Here is a 20,685-nt window from a genome sequence, read left to right as displayed (position 1 = left end):
ACACCATCCCAGACCGAGGGGCCACCTGGAAGACACTGAAGACCCCAGGTCCGAGTAGACGTTGGTCCTGGTCTCGTCGTCGGGGCAGGGGCTGCTGGGAGCACAGTCCACATCGTCTCCCTCCCCATAGTCTTCAAACTGCTCCTCGTTGCTGATGAGCGAGGTGGTGGAGTGTGTGGAGAGGTCTGAAGTCGTCATGGATGGAGTGTGGCCCAGGGACCTGGTGTCAGAGAAGGGTTGCCCGTTAGAGGCCACAGCCTGGGGTCGGAAAGCTACCAGTCCTACCAGCAGGTCCACTGGTACGACAGATGCCAGGGGCCTGATTAGGTTTGTGCCTGGTGATATGCTAAGTACACTTTTAGGACCTTATCCAAGGGAAACATCCCACCATAGAAACTGTTTCTGCCCGAGAGATAGTCAAACCCTGCAGCAAAAATTGCTTATAACCCAATGGTCCACATTCAGCTACTTTACATTATTACACTTTTTTGTTTTCTTTTTTTTCCTCTTTTTACATCACACTTTATATTAAATTATAATACATATAAGTAAGTTAGCTTATTAAATTATGGTCTATCAAATCATTGTTGAAAGGTTTATTAAAAATAATGGCAATAACATGAAAAAATTAATATTAGGTTTTAATTAAAGTTGTACATAAAATTCCAGCTATAGTAAGATTGAGATGATAAACGTCTATACAGAATAAGGAAAAGTTGTAAATGAATACATTTAAGTGGTAACAGAGCTTGACTTTGGGTGGTGGGACTATGAGTAAAGTTAGTTATTTCCCCTCCATTCTCACGTCCCCAACTTTCCCAAGTTCTATTTAATTGGCTTGTACTCCTTTAATATCGAAATGAAGTTTTAAAACAAATAACAATGGGCTACCAGTGAGATGCTCCTCCCCGTTTACAGAGGGGATTTCTAGTCCCAAAGAGCCTAACTCCAAGAAACACAGTCAGAAACCCGGCGCCCCCCTCCCCCACCTCGGTGACCCACGGGGCAGCGGGTACAGTGTCAGGCTGGTGGAGCCCTGTCCCTAACCCAAGAACAGGGAGGCACAACTCATCACCTGCCAAGATCCTTCCTCCCGTTAGTCATCATGCAGTATTCCCTGGGTACTGTTACTCATAAGCTACGGTTTCTCTGACCTCCCAAGCCTCCACGCTCGGAAACCTGAAACAAGTGTGTGCGGGCTGAGGCAGTGGTTCTCAAACTGTGCCCCCGAGGAACCCCAGGTTCTACCTAAGACTCCCAGGTTAATGACAGGGTGTTAAAGATCAAGTCTCCAGTACCTCCACCCAGATGTATTTATTTCCTTATCTATCTGCCCTCAGGTTCCTCAGCACCTCAGGTTGAATTAATCATACTCCTTTCTTTCTCCTATACATTTTTTAAAAATATTTTATTGATTTTTTATTTTTTTTTTTACAGAGAGGAAGGGAGAGGGATAGAGAGTTAGAAACATCGATGAGAGAGAAACATGGATCAGCTGCCTCCTGCACACCTCCCAGTGGGGATGTGCCCACAACCCAGGTACATGCCATTGATCGGAATCGATCCTGGGACCCTTCAGTCCGCAGGCTGACGCTCTATCTACTGAGCCAAACCAGTTAGGGCTCTCCTATACATTTTACTAAAACTTTTGGCACCTGTTGCTGGCTGCCTCCTGGTGATTGATGGTCTCAAAAATCAATGGAGACAATCAAGTGGCAAATGATTAGCCAAAAGGCCAACAGGTCTGCAGTCAGTGACCATCTGTCCTTGGGTTGGTCACAGGAAGCACATGGATAAACAACTCCACAAGGCCCCTCGAGAACTCCCAGAGCCCCCAAGTTTGAGAACTCCTGTGCTGAGGAAATACATTAGGTTGAACCATATGAAGTTGCTTTTTAAAAGGTGAAAGTTATTAAAAATGGACAGTTTCATATGGTTTGATCGATACAGGAACCCCTCCCCGCCTCTCCAATCTCAGGGTCAGCTGTGACCATTACCTCCTCCTGACACATGAGATACCAGCTCCCAACTGTCACGGCCTCGGCTCTGAGGGCGGCTGCTGCCCATCACCCCACAAACACGTATCATCTCTCCAGGGACAGAGTGAGGGCTGGAAGGAGAGGGACCCCCTGCTGACACCAACTAAAAACAACACTGCCCCAGTGGGAAGTCACTAGGTCCTAACGTCATTTTAAAATAATAATTCTGGATATGAGAACACATGAGCAATAAAGAAAATACAGAATATATAGCCCAGTAGATGGGAGGTAATTAAAGCCATTAATAATCTCATCCTGAAAGAACTGCTAATTTTCTGGAATCATTTTTCCTAGGCATTTATATATATAAATATTTTTATATACTAGTACATATATATTTTTTTAAATAAAACTAAGATCATACCTCATTGACATCCTGTATCTTGCCTTTTTTAAAAACTAATTGAGATCAGATATCCCATATCATTAAGTAGTGAAGCTTGACTTTACACGGTTGCCTAAAATTCTGGAACTGGCACTGTTGTTAAGCCTTTAGATTGCTTGGAAGTTTTGCTATTTACAAACACCCATGAAACGTATGCCTGGGATGTGAACCCTAAGTGTATGTCGTTTGCTTCCGGGAGGTCCCCTGGGAACCCACCTCCGGGCCCAGGGGTCACGCATGGGGTTGCAGACAGCTTTCACTCACTTGTCCTCAGGCAGGAGCAGGCCCCCGAGACCCCCGTCCTTCTCCTCGGCAGGGCTCCCGACAGGCCCCTCCAGGCTCTGGGTGCTCTCCATGGGGCTGTCCATGTCTGACTCGGGGGGGCCCTCGGGCGGGGCCAGTGTCATAGCCTCCTCCTCATCCTCAGGAAAGAAGCCGGGCTCCCTGGGGAGGACCTCGCCATCAGCAAAGGTGGGGCCTGGCACCTCGCTGCCCTGGAAAGGACAGAGACACACGGAGTGAGTGAGGGTGGCTCCCTAGGGCTCAGCACCGGTCATCAGATGGCAAGGACACGTTACTAATTATGAAGCCCAGGCGCCCCACCTAATGACAGCGGCAACGGCACGCAGGGACCCTGAGGCTCCAGGTATGAGCGCGCCTGCCAGGTGATTCACCTCGGGGCCTCTCACACTGCCCGCCTCACGAGAGCCCAGTGAGAAGTCAAAGCCCAGGGACAGCCACCCATGGAGGAGGGCCACAGCCAGGCCGGCCACGGTTCAAGGCACCCGGGCAGCTCGTCACGATCCCCGTCACAAAGGCTGCACAGGAGGCCAAATAGCTTGGGAGAAGGCTTCGTGGTGATGGAGCTCAGGGCACAGCCCCAATGAATGGTCACCAAGAACAAGGACCCTGACCTGCAGAGCTTGTCACCCAGCACAGGGACGTGCGTGCAGCATGACACCCGCCACGACGCTGGGCACTTCCCATAACCTCTCGGGACCTCCCTGTAAGTTGGGGGTGGCAGTGAAGTCTTATAGGAGCGCTGTGTCACAGTGGGCCTCGAAGAATACACCCCAGTCACAGGATGCGATGCCAGCCTGGGGGGCACGGTCTCCTTGGCCCTGCCACAGCCACGCAGGAGCAAGAACACCAGGCTCTCCATTCTGCGCTCTGGGCTGGTCCCCGGCGCCTAGCATGCTGCCCGGCGCAATGTTGGCGCACGATTTGCCTGACGCTTTTGTTTAAATCATCTTCTAGGAGAAGGGGTCTGATCTGATGCAGAGCTCACTCTGGTCTGAGGAACAGCTCTCTGCAAACCTTTTCCTGGGGCCACTTTGTCTCTGAGGAGGTGGGTACCTCCCAGGTGGCACTGCTTCCACCTGCTCCAAGGTTCTTAAGCGGGCTCCTTGGCTCGGGCTGGCACGGCCCCTCAGGAAAGGTGCTCCCGGCAGCCCCAGAACTGCAAGGAGGGTTAACAGCCGAAGGGCTGTGGGAAGCCTCCCGGCGGCTCCTCAGACAAGGATCAGGGACATCTGAGGAAGGCCAGTGACAGGCGTGCTGTGCCCGCCCAGATGTGTGCAGCCAGTGGTGCGCAGGCTCCTGCGGGTCTAGACCCACCAACACATCCTGGGCTAAGAGATGCTAATTAATGAGCCTGGCTCCTGCCGGTGCCAGGCTCTGGCTGAGCACCAGATGGGCCAATAAAGTCAGCATCAGACAGCCAGGCCCCCGACTGTGTAATTAAAATCACCCCTGGCGTTCACAGAGCCCTTTCTGCCTAGATGTCACTGCTCCAAGCCCACGTGGCTCCCAACTTCCTCAGATCCTGTCCTACGCCAGCTCCTCCCCTGCAAGCCCGACCTGCATCCCAGGAGGAACTCACATTTATGGGCAGCCACCGAGTCTGTGCGGAGAGCTGATATATTACCCCATTTGGGCTCCGTGACACCTCTTCAGGATTCTTATCTCCGTTCTACTAATGAGGACATCACGGCTCAGAGAGTCACCTGCCAAAAGTCCTCGGCCTGCCTCCGAGGTCCCCACCTGCCTCAGCCACAGGCTTGGTTCCCTTTACCACTGGTGCAACCCACACTTCATGGGCTTTCAAACCTCATGGTGACCATGAGAACACACATCACAGGGCAGATTACTAATTGTGAAGCCCTATTGCTGCAGCTGCACGTGCCCACTTCCTGTCCCCACAGGAAACTCCCCGAGTCAGTGTGTGGACGCCTGGGGAGAAAGCAGGAGGAGACAGCCCTCCGAGGAGAGCTGGGGCTTCTGCAGGGGCAACGTGCCTGCGAGCTTTCCCCTTCCCGGGCCCGGCAGGGGGGCTAGCACAGCTAGGAACCCAGCTTTGTGGCTCACAGGAGCACTCAGCACTTTACAAATGGGCGTTTCCTTCGGTCTTCACAGCCCTGTGAGTTGGGTCTCCTCTCCCGCGCTGTGTAGGTGGGGACTCGCCTGGAGCCTCGGGAGTTAGTGGCAGGGCTGGGACTGGACTGTGCGTCACCAACACCCACTCTCCCACAGCACCGTGCCAGCAGGGGTCCCCGGGGACGGCAGGCAGGCGCCAAGTGAGACCAGCATCCGTGCTCAGGTGACCGGCTTGGCCTCGGGACAACTCCTGTTGACCTCACTGGATACCCAGACCCAGAGGCTGAGTTTCTGCCGGGCACTGTGCCCGGAGACACCCCACACCACACACAGGTACCTGGTACCTGATATCCCACAAGCGAACCAATCCGGGCAGCTCACCCACGGTCCCAACCAGAGTGGCCCTGTCTCAGCCACAGGTGGGGCAACAGAAAGGATAGATGCCCACAGGGGTCCCTCCCTCCCACAAGACCGCCACCTCCTGAGGCGTATTTTTACCCTGTGACTGAGCAGAGTCCTTATCTGCCTGGCCCCACACACCTGACAAAGCCTCCTGTATATGTCCGTCTCACAAACTCCCCACCCACCTCTCACTACAGCCCCAGAGAGCGCTGGGAGGTGTACAGAGCAGAGATTAAGGACTCATGGTCTCCATCTGACATGGGCAGATGAGGCTCAAGTGGCAGGGGAGGGGCTACCCTGGAACTTCCCAGCCTCAGAGACCTAAAGCCAGTCTCCCCTTGCCAACGCCAGGCCCCTCACAGGTGCGTGTGTGTGTGTTGGGTGATTTGGGGGGGGGGGCTCATTCCCACAAGAGTGGGAGGAGTGGGTGGAAAAGGATGACACCCCATAGTGTCACTCCTCACTTCCTCTCTCTCTTTCTCTCTCATCATGCCAGCCTTTTCCTTTAAAGTTAGCTGCTCCCTACACTATCACCCTTTTCATTCAACCCACAATTGTTTGCCGGAGGCCAGTGGAAATTTTAAATTCAAAACCACTTCTGGTAGTTTTTCCCTCCATTCAAATAATATAAGGACGGCTAGAAGGAAATTAACTAACTGCACCCCGATTAGTCTGGGAGGGTAGCGCTTTGGCATTCGTCCTGGACCAAAGCAACCCTGTCACCTGTTGTCCTCCCCGAGGGCCTGGGCTCTGGCCCAGCTCCCATTCTGGGGCCTCTGGGGAAGGGCTTGGGGGCAGCGCTGGGCCTGCAAGGGTGCTGCTGGGGTTGGGGACAGCCTGCTCCGACGCCCACCCCGCGGGCAGGGAGGCAGAGCAGGGGCAGCGGCAGGAAGGTGCCGGGAGGCAAACTCTCAGCCCAGCCGGAGCCACCACGCACTGGCCGGCAGAACCCAGTCACACTAGAAACCCTTCTTAGCCTGTTTCTTTCTTTTATGGTTTTCAGTTTTATCTGAACTCGTCCGTAATAAAAATGTCCTCGCAGGGTTTCTAGGACTGGGACTTGCTCGGGCTTCCCGAGAGCTAGGTCACCCTCCGGCCAAGCGTCCTGGCTGGTCCTGGCTGCTGGGGCCCAGCGTGAGCTCCCAGGCCACACGTACTTCCAGGAAGAAGGAGATCTTTGGGGAATGTGCAGGAGCTAAAGATTAATCCACCTGGCGGTGGTGACGCAAATTCTACTGAAGCTACAAGATTCCAGGAGTTCCCGGACAAACCCAAGGTCAATTCCAGGCAGAGGGAGCCTGGGCTGCGGCAGCCCCTGGTGGTGTGTGTGTGTGTGTGTGTGTGTGTGTGTGTGTGTGTGTTGTGTGTGTGTGGGGGGGGGTTGTGTGTGTGTGTGTGTGTGTGTGTATTGGGTGGTGTGTGTTGTGGTGTGTGTGTGGGGGGTGGCGTGTGTGTGTGTGTGTGTGTTGGGTGATTGTGTGGGGGGTGGTGTGTGTGTATGTGTTGTGTGTGTATGTGTTGTGTGTGGGGGGGGTTGTGTGTGTGTGTTGTGTGTGTTGTGTGTGTGTGTGTGTGTTGTGTGTGTGTGTTGGGTGGTGTGTGTGTTGTGGTGTGTGTGTGTTGGGTGGTGTGTGTGTTGTGGTGTGTGTGTGTGTTGGGTGGGGTGTGTGTGTTGGGTGGGGTGTGTGTGTGTGTTGGGTGGGGTGTGTGTGTGTGTTGGGTGGGGTGTATGTGTGTGTGTGGTGTGTGTGTGGGGGGGTGGTGTGTGTGTGTGTGTGTGGTGTGTGTGTGTGTGGGGGGGTGGTGTGTGTGTTGGGTGGGGTGTGTGTGGTGTGTGTGTGGGGGGGGGTGGTGTGTGGGGGGGGTGGTGTGTGTGTGTGTGTGGTGTGTGTGTGTGGGGGGGTGGTGTGTGTGTGTGTGTTGGGTGATTTGGGGGGGGGCTCATTCCCACAAGAGTGGGAGGAGTGGGTGGAAAAGGATGACACCCCATAGGGCACCTCATGCTCACCCAGCCATGTGGTCTGTGTCCAGATCTGCGTCCACAGCGTGTGCTCCTTGGGTGTGAGAGGACGCCTGGGGAGGGTCCCAGGTCAGAGGCCTGCTCCGGCGGGGTGGCAGGACTGGGGGAGTGAGTATGTCACCCAAGGTCCCAACCAGGCGGCCTCCAGTAGCTCCTCTCAGCCACAGGTGGGGCAGAAAGGGTATGTCTATTCGGGGGGGTCGTTAGGGAAAGGACAGTGTCCTTCGCAGGCAGCACCGGGCAACACCTGTGGGTGACCCCTATTCCTCACCCTCTCCTTCGGACCCACCGCCGGCCCTGGGCACAGAGCCCAGGCCCTGTTCCTGAAGGCACAGGGTGGCTGACACGGCCAGCCCACTCCGATCACTTCCTCCCACCCTGCTGAGGGACCCCAGAAGCGAAGGGGGTAGAACAGACGCAGTCTCCTCCTCAGCCCCACCCCCTGGTGAGTGCGGCTCTGGAGTGGGCAGACTGGGTTTGAGTCCTGGTGGGCCGCCATTCACAGGCTGTGTGACCTTGGACAAGCGGCCTGTGAGCCCGACTCCCAGAGAATGAAGGCAGCCACCCGACCCTCAGAGCGACTGTCGGGGCCACACACGACCATTTTCACAAGCATCAGGGAGTCAGCACCAGGGGGAACGTTAAGTCCGGCTCTGGCCTTGTCAGGGGCTGCGCGCTGCAGAAACCAAGCTGTCCCGGCTGGCCAGTCAGCCAGGTCCTGGTCAGACAGGAGCCCGGGAGGTACGTCCTCCTCCAGAGGCTGGGCCGGGGGAATTATCCACAACCAAGGGTTTCTGGAGAGTTCTGAGGCCCAAGGTTGGCAAACAGGCTGCTCTGGCAGGGGAGGTCTGCACCGCCAGTGTCCCCTCCACATCCCCACCCTGACTCCAGCTCGGGCTGGACGGGACTGGCCCCAGCCGGAAGTGGGAGCCTGGAGGCACAAACCTGCCTGTGGGTCCCCTTCTCCAGTCTCAAGAGCAGTGTCCAGCAGCCAGCAGGCCCCAAAGTCACCCCTTCTTCTGCAGGAAGCTGGCAAGGGCTGAATTCAATGGCCGGTGAAAGGCCAACAACGCCCCGCTGTCCATGCTCTGGGCGGCACCAGGGCTCAGACTCGCTGATGTCATTGGCGTCCCCGCACCCACCTGGCCCCAGTGGATCCACCTCCAAGTCACACACACAATTGCTCTGAATTTTCCTGGAAGCTAATGTACGGAGGGCACTGGCGCCATTTCCACATTCTCTGGGGGAGGGAAGACCCTCAAGGGGTAAGCATGGGGTTTCTACATCTGAGCCCCAGGGGTGAGCACTGCAGGGAGCACACAGCGAGTGAGGAGCCAGGACTTGAGGAAGGAGAAGGCGCTGCAGAATGGTGGGCTGACTGGACGGCCGCCCTGAGGCCTGGGAGCCATCCTCGCCCGGTCACTGGTTAGCGTGACCCGGATGAGCTGTTCATTTCTGAGCCTGGGATGGAGGAGCCCCCCTGACAGGATTGCACAGAGAATCCAGAACAATGCCCCCCACACACACACACAGATGCTGGACACACGGCAAAGAAGAGACGGGCAGAGTGGTCTGAGGAGCAACCTCTGGAGGTGGCCGACTGGGATCAAACCCAGGCTCCACCCCTGACGAGCTCCGCGATTGGGGGTCACAGCACCTCAGTTTCCCCGGCTACGGAATGGATTAGCTATTACTAGGACTCTATGAGCTGGTACGTGTTCTAAGCACACACAGGAAGTGCTACTGTCGTCTTCACTGTATTGAGAGAAGACACGCAGGGGTGCCTCCTGGCCTCATGGCCACCATCCAGCCCCGGGACCGTCCCTCGGACCTGCTGGCACACCGGGCGGAGGTAGGCTGGGTTCAGCTGCAAAGCCAGCCCTCCAAGCGTGCCAGGTGCCTCCCTCCCCAGCCAGGGATTTCTCCTGCCCACTCTCCTGGGAGGCGTCTCTGCACAGAGTGCTAGGACGAGATGCCGCTGGGGCAAGGGCGTCAGGAGGCTGCGAGGCTCTGGCTCATCCGCCCCAGCCCTGGCTGCCAAGCAGTAACTCGGAGCCAAAGAACAGCGCTGTGGGGACCAGGCTGGATAAAAATAGCCTGGGCAGGCACATCCCGGCTCCCCTCGCAGCCGGGCCCCGTGGGCACATGGGGAAGGCATGACGGTGATACACACAAACCACGCCTCGTGTGGGGAGAAGCCAGCCTGCGCCTGGGTGAGCTGAGCAGGCTTGGGGGCCGGGCTGGGATGAAACTTGTCACACCCCCAGCCAGGACACAGCCAGGAGCTGTGACAGGCTGGTCAGGGTCTCACTGGGTCCTTCCCATGGGCAGCAGAGAGCCAGTGTAAGGAACTAACCTGTGGACGCCACGGCCCCCAGGTCCACAGGGCAGAGAGGGGTGACCTGGTGGGGATCCTCTACACACCACTGTATTGGCCACTCGTCATGCAAAGATGGTGGCAGCAGAGATCAGTGAGCAAGCCAGGCTGTCCCCAACTCCTGTCTGCGGCTGCCAACCCCTGCCCAAAAGCCACGCCAAGCTCTGCAGGTGGGTGGGTGGTGCTCATCAGTGGCTGATAAGAGATCGTGATTCAGCAGAAGGTTGCCCAGGCGCCAGTGAAGGGACGAGGGTGGGAATAAAGGGGTATTTAGGTACCCACCCAGGCAGACTGGGCCTTGGGCGTGCATTCTGAACAAAAGTAACCTGGGCTCAGATACAAGGGCCAGGCGAACATGGGAGCGCCAGGTTACCAAACCCTTAGAGTTGATTGCCCGTCTCGGCCAGCCATGGGGACTGATCTCACACTGAGAGCCAAGCTCTGCAGCCCCAGCTTCCCGCCCTGGTGGGGGCCGAGGTCAGGAAGATAGGTTCCCATCCCAGGGCCAGATCACAGTAGCCAGGAGCCATCTCTCTAGCCAACCTCCCTTCTGGGGGGTGGCAGCGAAGGCCACTTTCAGCTCTCTCCGCCAGCCAGGGGCCCCCAGATCCACCTCCTGAACCCTCACCACAGGGAGATTATCACCAGCGGCTCAAGACCACCCTGAACTGGGCTCACGCTCCTGCTCCCGCAGCCTCCAGGAGACCTCCGCGTGGACGCCCACTGCTGCTCTACCTCCACCACCAGGCGGACCGCAGCTCCCAGGAGGCGGACACAGTGACAGCCGCTGTTTCCTCGGAGCTCATTAGGCTCAAGTGGGAAAGGCTAAGAGGGTTGCTTCTCGCACCCCCGTCTTCACAGAAGGGGGACTGAGGCTCTCGGGCTGACGTGGTTTGGCCCTGGACGTGGCCCCCATGGCGGGGGAGCCTCAGGCCAGGACTAAGCAGAAGAGGAGGAGAAGCCTTGCTGCTGTTTCTCAAGAAGCCCCACGCCACTGGCGCAAAGCGCAGGCGGCGAGATAACGTGCCCACTGCTGCACACTCCACAGCGGAAGGGTGTGGAAGCCACACTGCCGTTTTCTCAATGTTTTAATGGCAACTCTTGAGCTGTCTCTCTCCCGATCTCACATCCTCCCTCCGACACGCACGCTGCTGATAAAGGGGTGTCACAGGAGTTCAAGGGAAGGGGGGGCCCAATGCAGCTCTCAGAAGACTCAGAAACGAGGGATGTCAGATGGCCCCCAGCAGCAGAGGCGGGAGGGGGGGTGGGGGGGAAGGAGTTTCCTGAAGGGCGGCAGAGCAGCGGGACTGGAAGTATTCAGGGATGTATGTGTCCCCAGTAAGGAAGGGGCTGGGAGGGAGGGCCCACAGCAGGCCCAGACCACAGGGGCTCTGGCTGGCTGACCCGCATGACCAGCCTGCCCCAAAGGCCGTGAGGCTCAGCTCAGCTGACACCCAGCATGAGACCACTCAATGTTCACCCAGCTCCCTTGTGTCCAAGTTCACCCACCACCCTTCCAATCAGAGCAAACTTCCCAGGAGCCTGCTGACAACTGGGAGAGAGGGCTGCCCAAGCTCGCGCCAGAGCCCAGTTCTCGCCATAAAGGAAGCAGCTGGCATTCTGGCTGTGCTTCCATCTAGGGACAATCTGTGGGCATGAGCAGGATGAGTCCCCGGGGTGTGGGAAGAGCCAACAAGATCCAGTTTTAAGCCCATTAGGCTACGGCCCAGACCCCGGATCCCACTGGAAACGCCCCTCACAGTGGAGCCATCTGCCAGCCAGGAAACACTCGAGCCCTCTATCCCCCTCCCACGCCATTCCCATTCCAATCATGTTCAAGTACGTCAATAGTTAGCAGTTAAAAAATAAAAACATCTTACTAAAAATCTAACGGAGAAAAAAAAGAAAATGGAATAAACCATCCTATTAAAAGACACATATTGTCAGATTAGATGATAAAAACAACTACCTATCATTTACAATAGACATCATTTAAACATAAGGACACAGAGAGGTAGGAAGTAAAAAAATTAAGAAAGATACACATCAACACCAACTTCTCAAAAGCTGGAGGGGCTACATTAATATCAGACAAAGTACACTTTAAGGTAAGAGGTAGAGGAACATTAAGAAATGACAAAGATGAATTTAACAAGATGTAACACTTGTAAACATTTAGGCATCTGAAAACATCATTTCAAAATATATAAAGCAAAATTAGAACTAAAAGTTGGAGGTTTTCATTCACCGCCCTCAGAAATCGATGGAGCAGGCAAACAAGAGAATTAGGAGGGAGACAGAGATCTGAGCAACACAAACTTGACCTGACACAAATAAAAAACACTAAATCCAACAAATGTAGGTAAAAACCATTAGTCAATGGTTGATGAGGCGTTGGATACTTACACGGTACCAAAGAATTGCCCCACAGATGACTGCCAAACAGCAAGCAACCACCGTGCCCCACACCTCTACCATGGAGAAAGCAGGCTATTGTCCGTGCAGTTATGAAACCGTACACCACTAATTGGGAACCACCAAACATTAGCCTACTGACATGATACATTATGAGGGATACAACATCACCTATCATATAGTTTTAACCACACAACTCAATTCTCATCAAGCCTTAGGATCTAACTTCTACTGAACAGAAAAACAGGAGACGGAAGAACTAATCACACATCACAGAGAAAATAATCAAAATTGTGTGACCTTCTACAAGACTACTGGCCTGGTCTTTTCAAAGAGAGAATGTATAAAAGAAGAGGGAGGGGGATTTTTCCAGACCGGTGGTTCTCAAACTTGATATACACGTCAGAATCCCATGGGGGTGGGAGGAATTGTCAAAATTCAAGTTGAATCAGTTTCTGAATCAGTTTCTGGGGTGAGGTCTGAAAATGTGCACTTCTATAGGTTGAAATGCTTTTTTTGTTTTAAAGAGCATTTCTAACAAGTTCTCAGGTGCTGCTGGTCCCAGGACCACACCGTGAAAACCACTGTTCTAGATTCATCAAGAGACATAAAAACTGCATGTCATCCTTGGTTAGATCCCAGATCAAACAAACAACCAAACCACCACCTAGCTGCAAAAGACCTTTTGGGGGCACACAGAGAAGCTAAAAGATGGGTTAGGTGATATCAGGGAATATGCTTGACTTTGTTACATGTGTTAATGGTATGTAGTTACAAAGGAGAAATGACCTTAGTTTTGATAATGTCTTGCCTAATTTCCTTTCAAATGGCTCAGGAAAAACAGTGATACACAGAGATAAAGCGAACATGGTCACAGCATTGGAGAGCACCAGGGACATGCAAATCCTTAATGAGCGGTGCCGTTTCCTTCTCCACCAGCTCCGTGGTGGTCTGTTTTGGTTACAGGGGCTGGTTGCTGGCTGATGGAGTCATGGCTATTGGAGGGGCTGTGTGGTGGGCTCTGGACCCTCGGGCCTGGCGAGGGGTGCTGTGAAGTGCTGCAGAGCACTGCTTTGGGCAAAACTTTGTGAGTTATACAGGTGGGTGGCTGGGCCTCACGCCCAATGGCTTCCCATAATCCACGCTTACAGGTCTTGTTTTTTTCAGCATGTTAGAAGTAAACCTTAGGTACATAAAACAGCAAGACAGTTGAGTTGTCCCAAACTCGCTGAACTGGTTAAGGAAAAGTGTAAAATCCCTGACAAGTTAAAAAGGAATATGAGGAGGTGAAGCCATCCTTACCACTATCCTAGAGGGAGAGTCAACAGCATAGGAAGGCTGGAGGACCGACACAACCTCCAGGGGAAGTAAGCCCCAGGAAGAACTGAATGATGGGCAGTCTAGGCAGCAAGATTAGGGCACGGACACAGACACACGGGCACGGACACACGGACTCACGGACACACACACACGATTAGGGCACGGACACACAGACACACAGACTCACACACACACATACACACACACGGAAGATCATGTGAAGACATAGGGAGAGGACCCTGGCCATTTGCCAGCTGCGGAGATAGAGGCCTCAGAAGAAATCCACCCTGCCAACACCTTGCTCTCAGATGGTGGACTCCAATATTGTGGGGGAAAATGAATTTTAGTAGTTTGAGCCACCCAGTCTGTGGCACTTTGCTGTGGTGCCCTAGGAAACAAATACACTTCCCTTCTCCTCCAAGAAGCCTGCCTGAAACCCCTCAGCTCGAGCTGGATTTTTCACCCTCTTCCCACCCTGATAATAATGCAAATTCCTTCAGGTCAGTTCAATTCCACCTCCAGGAGAACTACTGGGCCTCCAGGACCTCATCAAGAGACCGGGGTTTCTGTTTGTTCTGTTCTCTCCTCAAAAGAAACACTGACTTCTCTTTCATGATCACTTGGAGATACTGCTGCTTCTACAGAGACTACATTTTGCTGAAACTGAAGTTTGCTGAATCTGTGATTTTCGGGATGGTGTTTGTAAACACTATTTATATATGAATCTCGGGAAATTATTCCCGTTTCTGTGTTCTCTCAGTAGCATAGGTGGTTTTACCCTTAAAGAAGTGCACGGGCAGCTCAGAGACATTTAAAACTGTAGTTAGTGCAGTTATAATACAAATGTCCAAGTTTTTTACCTAAACAGGGACTGGTTTATAAGACAGGAAACCAGCAGTCAGCCCTGGAACCACAGGCTGGCACCACAGAGCCTCGGTCCTGGGTCGGGCCACCTCCGTGGCCAGCAGCACTCAGTAATTGAATAAGATATTACCAGTTTCTCCATGCCAGGCAGTATTTTTGGCGACTTGAAATCCAGAGCAGATGTCTTCCCTCTGTTGTGGTCACTTGGGGGAGCGCCCTTACCATTCCTGGGACATGTGGGCACCTTGCTCGGCTGTGACGCCAGCCTCCCTCTGACTGGCCAGAACCAAAGCCCCCTCTCTATTCCTCACCCCCAGGCTGTCCTTCCACAGTCAGTGATGGTGAGCGCGGGGCCTGCAGATACTGTAGCTAAATGACTCATCTCCAAGGAAAACCCACAGGGGAGGTGGCCCCAGGGTCAACTTCTGCTCCCATAGAGACCAAGCCCTTGATGGGGGTGACTGTCCCAACAAAACCCTAGGTCCCAAATCGGAGTGCCCCAGTGAACCTACCTCCTGAGCAAAAAGGACTCAGAGGCCTCCTGGAGCAGCCTACTCCCTTCCCCCAAACAGAGCCAGCAGCCTTGATTTTCAAATGAGAATGTGGACTTTGGAGACAAACTGTTGGGGATTATGAAAACAGAACTTAAATTGCTTCCACATCTGGAAACCAAACCCAGCAGCCAGCCCCAAGAATTCCAGGCATGTCAGCCAACAGACGCTGCAGGTCAGGGAGGTGTTTTCTGCTAGCCCAGCTCCCTGTATCCACCTACCCAAACCCACACGCAGACCTTCTGTCTCCATCGGTGGCTGGTGGAGCCACACCTGAGAGAAAGGAAAAAGGTAGCCCTCGGAGCACCAGCCACGTGGCCAGCATCGCTATGTGCTTTTCTGGGGGTGGGGGGCCTGGTTTTCTCCCCCTAAGTCCCAGCAAGTAATACCACCTCCTCCCGACAGAAGAGGGCACGGTGCACAGTTTAACCCACGTTCCCCTGAAGTTATGCGCTGGCTTTTCTCTCTATGTCCCTTTGCCGTCATACAAAAAGGTAGAGCCGTGTGAACCTGAGTCGTGAACCCCTAAGTTCAATCACCCCATCTCAATTCTCAAAAAAGATTTCCCAAGGACCTGCCGTGAGCTCCAGTTCCCACCTAGCCAGGTGTGGGGCAAGGCCAATGGAAAGCCAGTTAGCAGGCTGCAAGGGGCGCACATCAAGGGCTCCCTGGCTCTCTGAACATCTCCTGGCAGCTATTCTGGTTACAAATTATAGCCTTTAAAGAGGTGGCTTTTGAAGTGAGGGCTTAATTACTCCCACAGTCAAGAGCCTGTGGGGCTTGCTTGGAGGGCTCCTTGGTTTTTCATCACGATAAGAGGAGCTTCAAGTGGAGGCTTGGGCGGGAAAAGCAGTGGCTGGGGCCAGCTCACCTGTTCTCAGCCGTCCACAGGGTGGACCAAGCAGCATTCCTTCAGCGGGGCACCCTCAAAGGAGACAACAGGAACTTCCCAGGGAGAGGCCACTGCCTGCTTCAAGGCGGGCACAGCTAAACAGAGCTGCCCCTGCCCAACAGCCGACAGCCAGGGCGGGAACCACCCCATCCCTTCTCTGCCAGACACCCTCAGGCCCTGGAAGACCAAGCAGAGTGCCCATGCTCACCTGCAGCTAGTGGCCAGGCTCCACATGACCCATCCCCCTGGAGCAGACCGATGGGGATCAGGAGGGCCAATGACAGGGCAGGCCCACTCTCCTCCTGTCCACCCCGCGAAGACCTGCTTTTATAATCTCCCAGTACCTCCCACCCGCCCAGAGCCTCAGCAGTGCTCCCGCAGGCTCAGTGCAGGTGTCTCTTTTTGTCCTTCAGCCTTGGCAAGGTCCAGCCACCAGGCTGTGTGTTCCAGGGGCCGCTGGCCACAGGCCAGGACAGGCTGAACCAGGCTCTCCCAGTGGGGACAGGTGAGCGAGCACAGGTCTGACCACACGCCACAGATGGGGCTCAGAAGGTAGGAGCCACCTGCGGAGTCTGAGGCTACTGAAAACCCATCAACCCCCTCAGAGAGCCATAGACCCAGGCCCTGCCTGTTCAGCCAGCACACACTGCCTTGTCCAGTCAGTCTTGGCCTCAGGACATGATACTGCCCCTTCCCCTCCCTCATAACCCAAGCTCCTGACTTGACCGCCACCCCCATGCCTTGGCACAGGCTGTTCCTATGTCTGAAACAATTCCTCCCTTTGCCACAAACACCTGACCCTAAACAAGCCCCAGATAAACACTCCACATACCCCACCCCCACCCCTGCAGCCCAGAACCCAGCTCCTTGAGCCCCACAGCCACCTCTGGGCGCACACTCCCCAGCAGGTCCTTTCTCTGCCCTGTGACTCCTCCTGGGACTGAGAGAGGGGGCTCCTTTGGTACCATTTATGGAGAGAACCACCACCTAACAGGGACCCTCCCTCCCATCCAGCCTCGGCCAGCTAACCCAGGGTTCTCTGTCCCCAGCCTGGAGCCAGGGGAGCCACCGCACCAGCTATAGAGGCTCTTTGTAAACAAAGCCGTTCCACTGTTTCATTCATTCTACGCCCTGGTACCCGGGAACCACTGAGGTGCATCCTCGTGCCAGAGACCAAACTCCACCTCATGAAGGAGGGGGCTGCGGCCTGACGCCGTGCACACACCTGAGGAAGGTGGGCTACTGGCTGACATCAGGCCCTCAAGAGGGAGAGAGGCAGAGAGGAGACCTCTGACGAAAACAAGGGTTAAGACCACAGCCTGCCCTGAAGGTGTCCCTTCAGCCAGCATCTTTCACTGGAGACCCCCATGTGGCTCTCTACCCGGACCTCAAACGCAGTCCACTGCTCCCCCAGTCCTGCTCCTTCCTCAGTGAGCAGCGACCTCATCAATCTCACCCTCACAGGTCCCCAGGTACTGACGGCGCACCCCAACCCTTCCCCCTGCAGCCCAGCCCTCCCGCCCCACACATCATGCTCACACAGGTCCCTGTGTCTTCACCGATGCTGTTCCCTGCTCAGAACTCTATTTGGAGCCAGACTGTCGGCTGGCACGCCCCAAGCCCTGGGTGCCTAGCTACAGAAACACAGGTAGTCTTAAACATTTGAGGAAGACCAGGAAAAAATGCACCTATTAAGCAGTTATCATGTGCCAATGTTTTTGTGCATCTGTCACCATTCAGATGAAAAAACTGAGGTTCAGAGTGGTTGAGTAACTTGAATAAAGTCACAGAGCTAAAGCAGGGCTGGGATCGGAACAAGGTCTGATTTTAACACAAGGAGGGTACAGGGAATACTGAACACTCGGCAATGGAGTGTCCAACACGCAGCACTGGGGCACTCTCTCAGGCTGAGCCCTGCAGGCCAGGGGAACAGGAACGCGCAAGGCTGGTGGCACCAGAACCTGAGCTGAAGGCTGCAGAGACCACAGCACGCTAGACCACTGACACTGCCCGCTGAGGCTCCTGGGGCCTGTGCCACCCTGGCCACAGGCATTGCCCCTCCTCTTTCCCACCACAAGGAGCTTCAAAGAGGCTACATGTGGGAAGATTTTACAGAAAGGAAGAGGAGAGATTTGAAAGAAAACTGCTAAAAGGAAACACATGTGAAAACGAAAACTCAGGCAAAATGGGAGGATGGAAGGAAGGAAAAGATGATGTTCGAGGACTGTAAACTGAGTCAGAAAGCCCTGGTACATATCACCAGTTTCTCTCTGCCACCTTGGGGAGGCCAGCAGCCCACTCCCTGCCTTCATTTTCCCTTTGACCTGGTAGAACGGAGCAATGTGACCTTAGATGATACGCAGGAAGAGAGAAATGGGGAAAGGTGCCTTGTACATAATCATGACGACTATGGAGCCATGACCCATATTCGGTGCAAGAAGAAACCTGAGGCTCAGAGAGGTTGCTCTGCTTTCCCAAGGTCACACAGCTGATGAGCTGAAAAGCTGGAATCTGAGCCCTGGTCTGCTCAGTGTTCAAGCTCATTTCCTTGAACCACATTACAGCATCCTTTCATAAATCCTACCACCATGACAAGGTGGCTCTCTCCCTTTCCTTGAAGAAACTGGGCAAATTATGTAAGTTCTTAGAGGTTACCTAGTTTTTGTGTTTCATTAAACTCAAGATGCCTTTGATTTTAAGATGCACTGTTATTACAGGTACACCAAGGAAGAACAGGCACTGTCAATTACATTATAATCACCAGCAAATGCACAACACATTCCAATTTGAGATGTTGAAATGCGAAGAAAAAAAAGTGTCTTAGAATCTATAAAATACAGTGAGTGAGCATAAATGGGGGATGGGGGTTCAGTCACAGTTCCTTAGAGGTGTGTGTGCACTGAAGAGTCGATGACTCCATGTACGCATGTGTGTATACACACATACACATACCTGTGCTGCGACAGGACTTTCTTTGCTGTAACTGATGCGATCTTGCAGATAATCGCACAGCAATGTGTTGTCAACAGGAGCCCTTTATTTTGCCAGGAGACCATCCATCCAAGGAGGCAGAGGTTGTCCTGCCACCACCCTCCACTGAGGAGGAACTGGCTGAGCTGCAGACTTCTGAGCAGCCAAGCCAGATGAACAGGTAGGTTTGCTCCCTGGAAAACTACCAGGGGCACTGACCCAACGTGGCGGGGTGGCTGCACAGCCCACACCTTTCTGTCTGGCTCCCCTCCATGTCTCCGGGGCCTGCAGGCAGCCAGAGCCGCAGTGCTTGCATAAGGCAGATGCTGTGGGCTGGCAGGCGGGCAGCACTGCTCCAAGCTGGCTTTCCAACTGGGCAGAGGTGGATGCCGGGCAGGCCCTGGCTGGAGGTGAAGGGCAGGTGGGGAGAGGGGCAGCCCCTCTCCTTCTCCTTCGTAGCCAGGCCTGGCAGAGCAGGAGGCCTCTGGGAGGAAGGACCAGGTGCAGCCCACACCAAGCCCCAGAGAGCCGGCTGTCACCTCAGACCTGCTTTGCATCTCAGTCACCGATTGCCACATGGGCACCAGTCACCACACTCCGGCCCCCAGTCTGCACCTGTAGAGGCTGAGTTGGTTTTCTTACAAACATAGAAGCAGAGGAAGCGGAGTTGACTCTCCTGGAGCGGCCCTCAGTAATGGTGTTTTTTGCCCTGCCACCTTCCTGTTTCAGTGTTGACATCTTCCCTGTAAGAATTCTGTTAGGTGCTAAGGTTATGAGTCACAAGAATCAGACCAGTAGGAGCTTGCAGAAACTAAAATGAACAGCTCACTCATATGCCAGGCACTGTTTTAAGTGCTTTCATACATTTACACACCTGGTCCACATAACAACCTTATGAGGGAGGAACTAGCATCATCCTCATTTCCTAGATGAGGAAACTGGGGCACAGAGAGGTTAAATAATTTGCCTGAGATTCCACAAACAGCTACTGGCTGAGCCAGGATTTGAACCCAGACACCTGACCAGGCTCTTGGGCACTATACTCTCTTGCTACCTAACCACCCATCAGTCACCAACTGAGCAAGTGTCAAACCCACTCTGGACGAATTAGGTCACAGTGGCTCATTATATATTGATTTCAGAGAGAAAGGGAGAGGGAGAGATAGAAACATCAATGATGAGAGAGAATCATTGATTGGCTGCCTCCTGCACGCCCCATACTAGGGATCAAGCCTGCAACCCAGGCATGTGCCCCTGACCAGAATCGAACCAGGGACCCTTCAGTCAGTAGGCTGATGCTCTCTCCACTGAACCAAACCAGCTAGGGCGCTCATTTTCCCTTCACCTAAGGTAGATGCCATTATCAATCCCATCCTACAAATGGGGAAATTGATGCTCAGAAGGGTGAGGTAGCTTGCCCAAAGATCCACAACTAGCAAGCAGCAGAGCCAGGATCTAGACCAGTGGTTCTCAACCTTCTGGCCCTTTAAATACAGTTCCTCATGTTGTGACCCAACCATAACATTATTTTCGTTGCTACTTCATAACTGTCATGTTGCTACTGTTATGAATCGTCATGTAAATATCTGAGATGCAGGATGGTCTTAGGCGACCCCTGTGAAAGGGTCGTTCGACCGCCAAAGGGGTCGCGACCCACAGGTTGAGAACCGCTGCTCTAGGTCCACGTTATTTTCTGACTCTGAAGTTTTTTCTACTTGAACAGGCACTGAGCATGAGGTGAAGGCGCCTGTGTTTTGAAGTGGGTGTTCCTCCCAGGAAAACCAGGGGTCAGGAAGGGTACACTGGCTCCTACGCTCTCTCCAGTCTAAGGGGGAGATGGAACGCCAGTGAGGAGCAGGCCCCACACCCACTGCAGACAGCACAGGCCCCTGGAAGTGCGGGGCTCCCTTTTTATGGCGACAGGCTTGCGACGTGCAGGAGGGTGGGGGTGACAAGATGACAAGAATAAGAGCGCTCCCACCCCTCTCCCACCCCCGAGTTCTGTCCGGGTCTTCCTCTTTCTGAGCCCCTCAAAGAGAAGCTCCCATGAGCAGAGCCACAGGTATTAGCTACC

The 20,685-nt window shown here is 54.1% G+C and overlaps 1 protein-coding gene across 1 annotated transcript in view; it reads right to left on the bottom strand.

Moving 5' to 3' along the window:
• Nucleotides 1-20,685, bottom strand: part of RAB11FIP4 (RAB11 family interacting protein 4) — a gene marked incomplete at its 5' end in the record, with an annotated part of 94,543 nt that overhangs the window by 14,959 nt on the left and 58,899 nt on the right. The window contains 2 exons of the mRNA XM_081110127.1: nt 26-220; nt 2,689-2,918. Of these exons, the coding sequence (XP_080966253.1) occupies nt 26-220; nt 2,689-2,918 (425 nt within the window). The remainder of the gene's footprint in view (nt 1-25; nt 221-2,688; nt 2,919-20,685) is intronic.

The sequence above is a fragment of the Myotis nattereri genome (genome assembly GCF_964212035.1).
Source record: "Myotis nattereri genome assembly, chromosome: 16".
NCBI lineage: Eukaryota > Metazoa > Chordata > Mammalia > Chiroptera > Vespertilionidae > Myotis > Myotis nattereri.
This window is presented reverse-complemented; position numbering and strand designations above follow the sequence as displayed.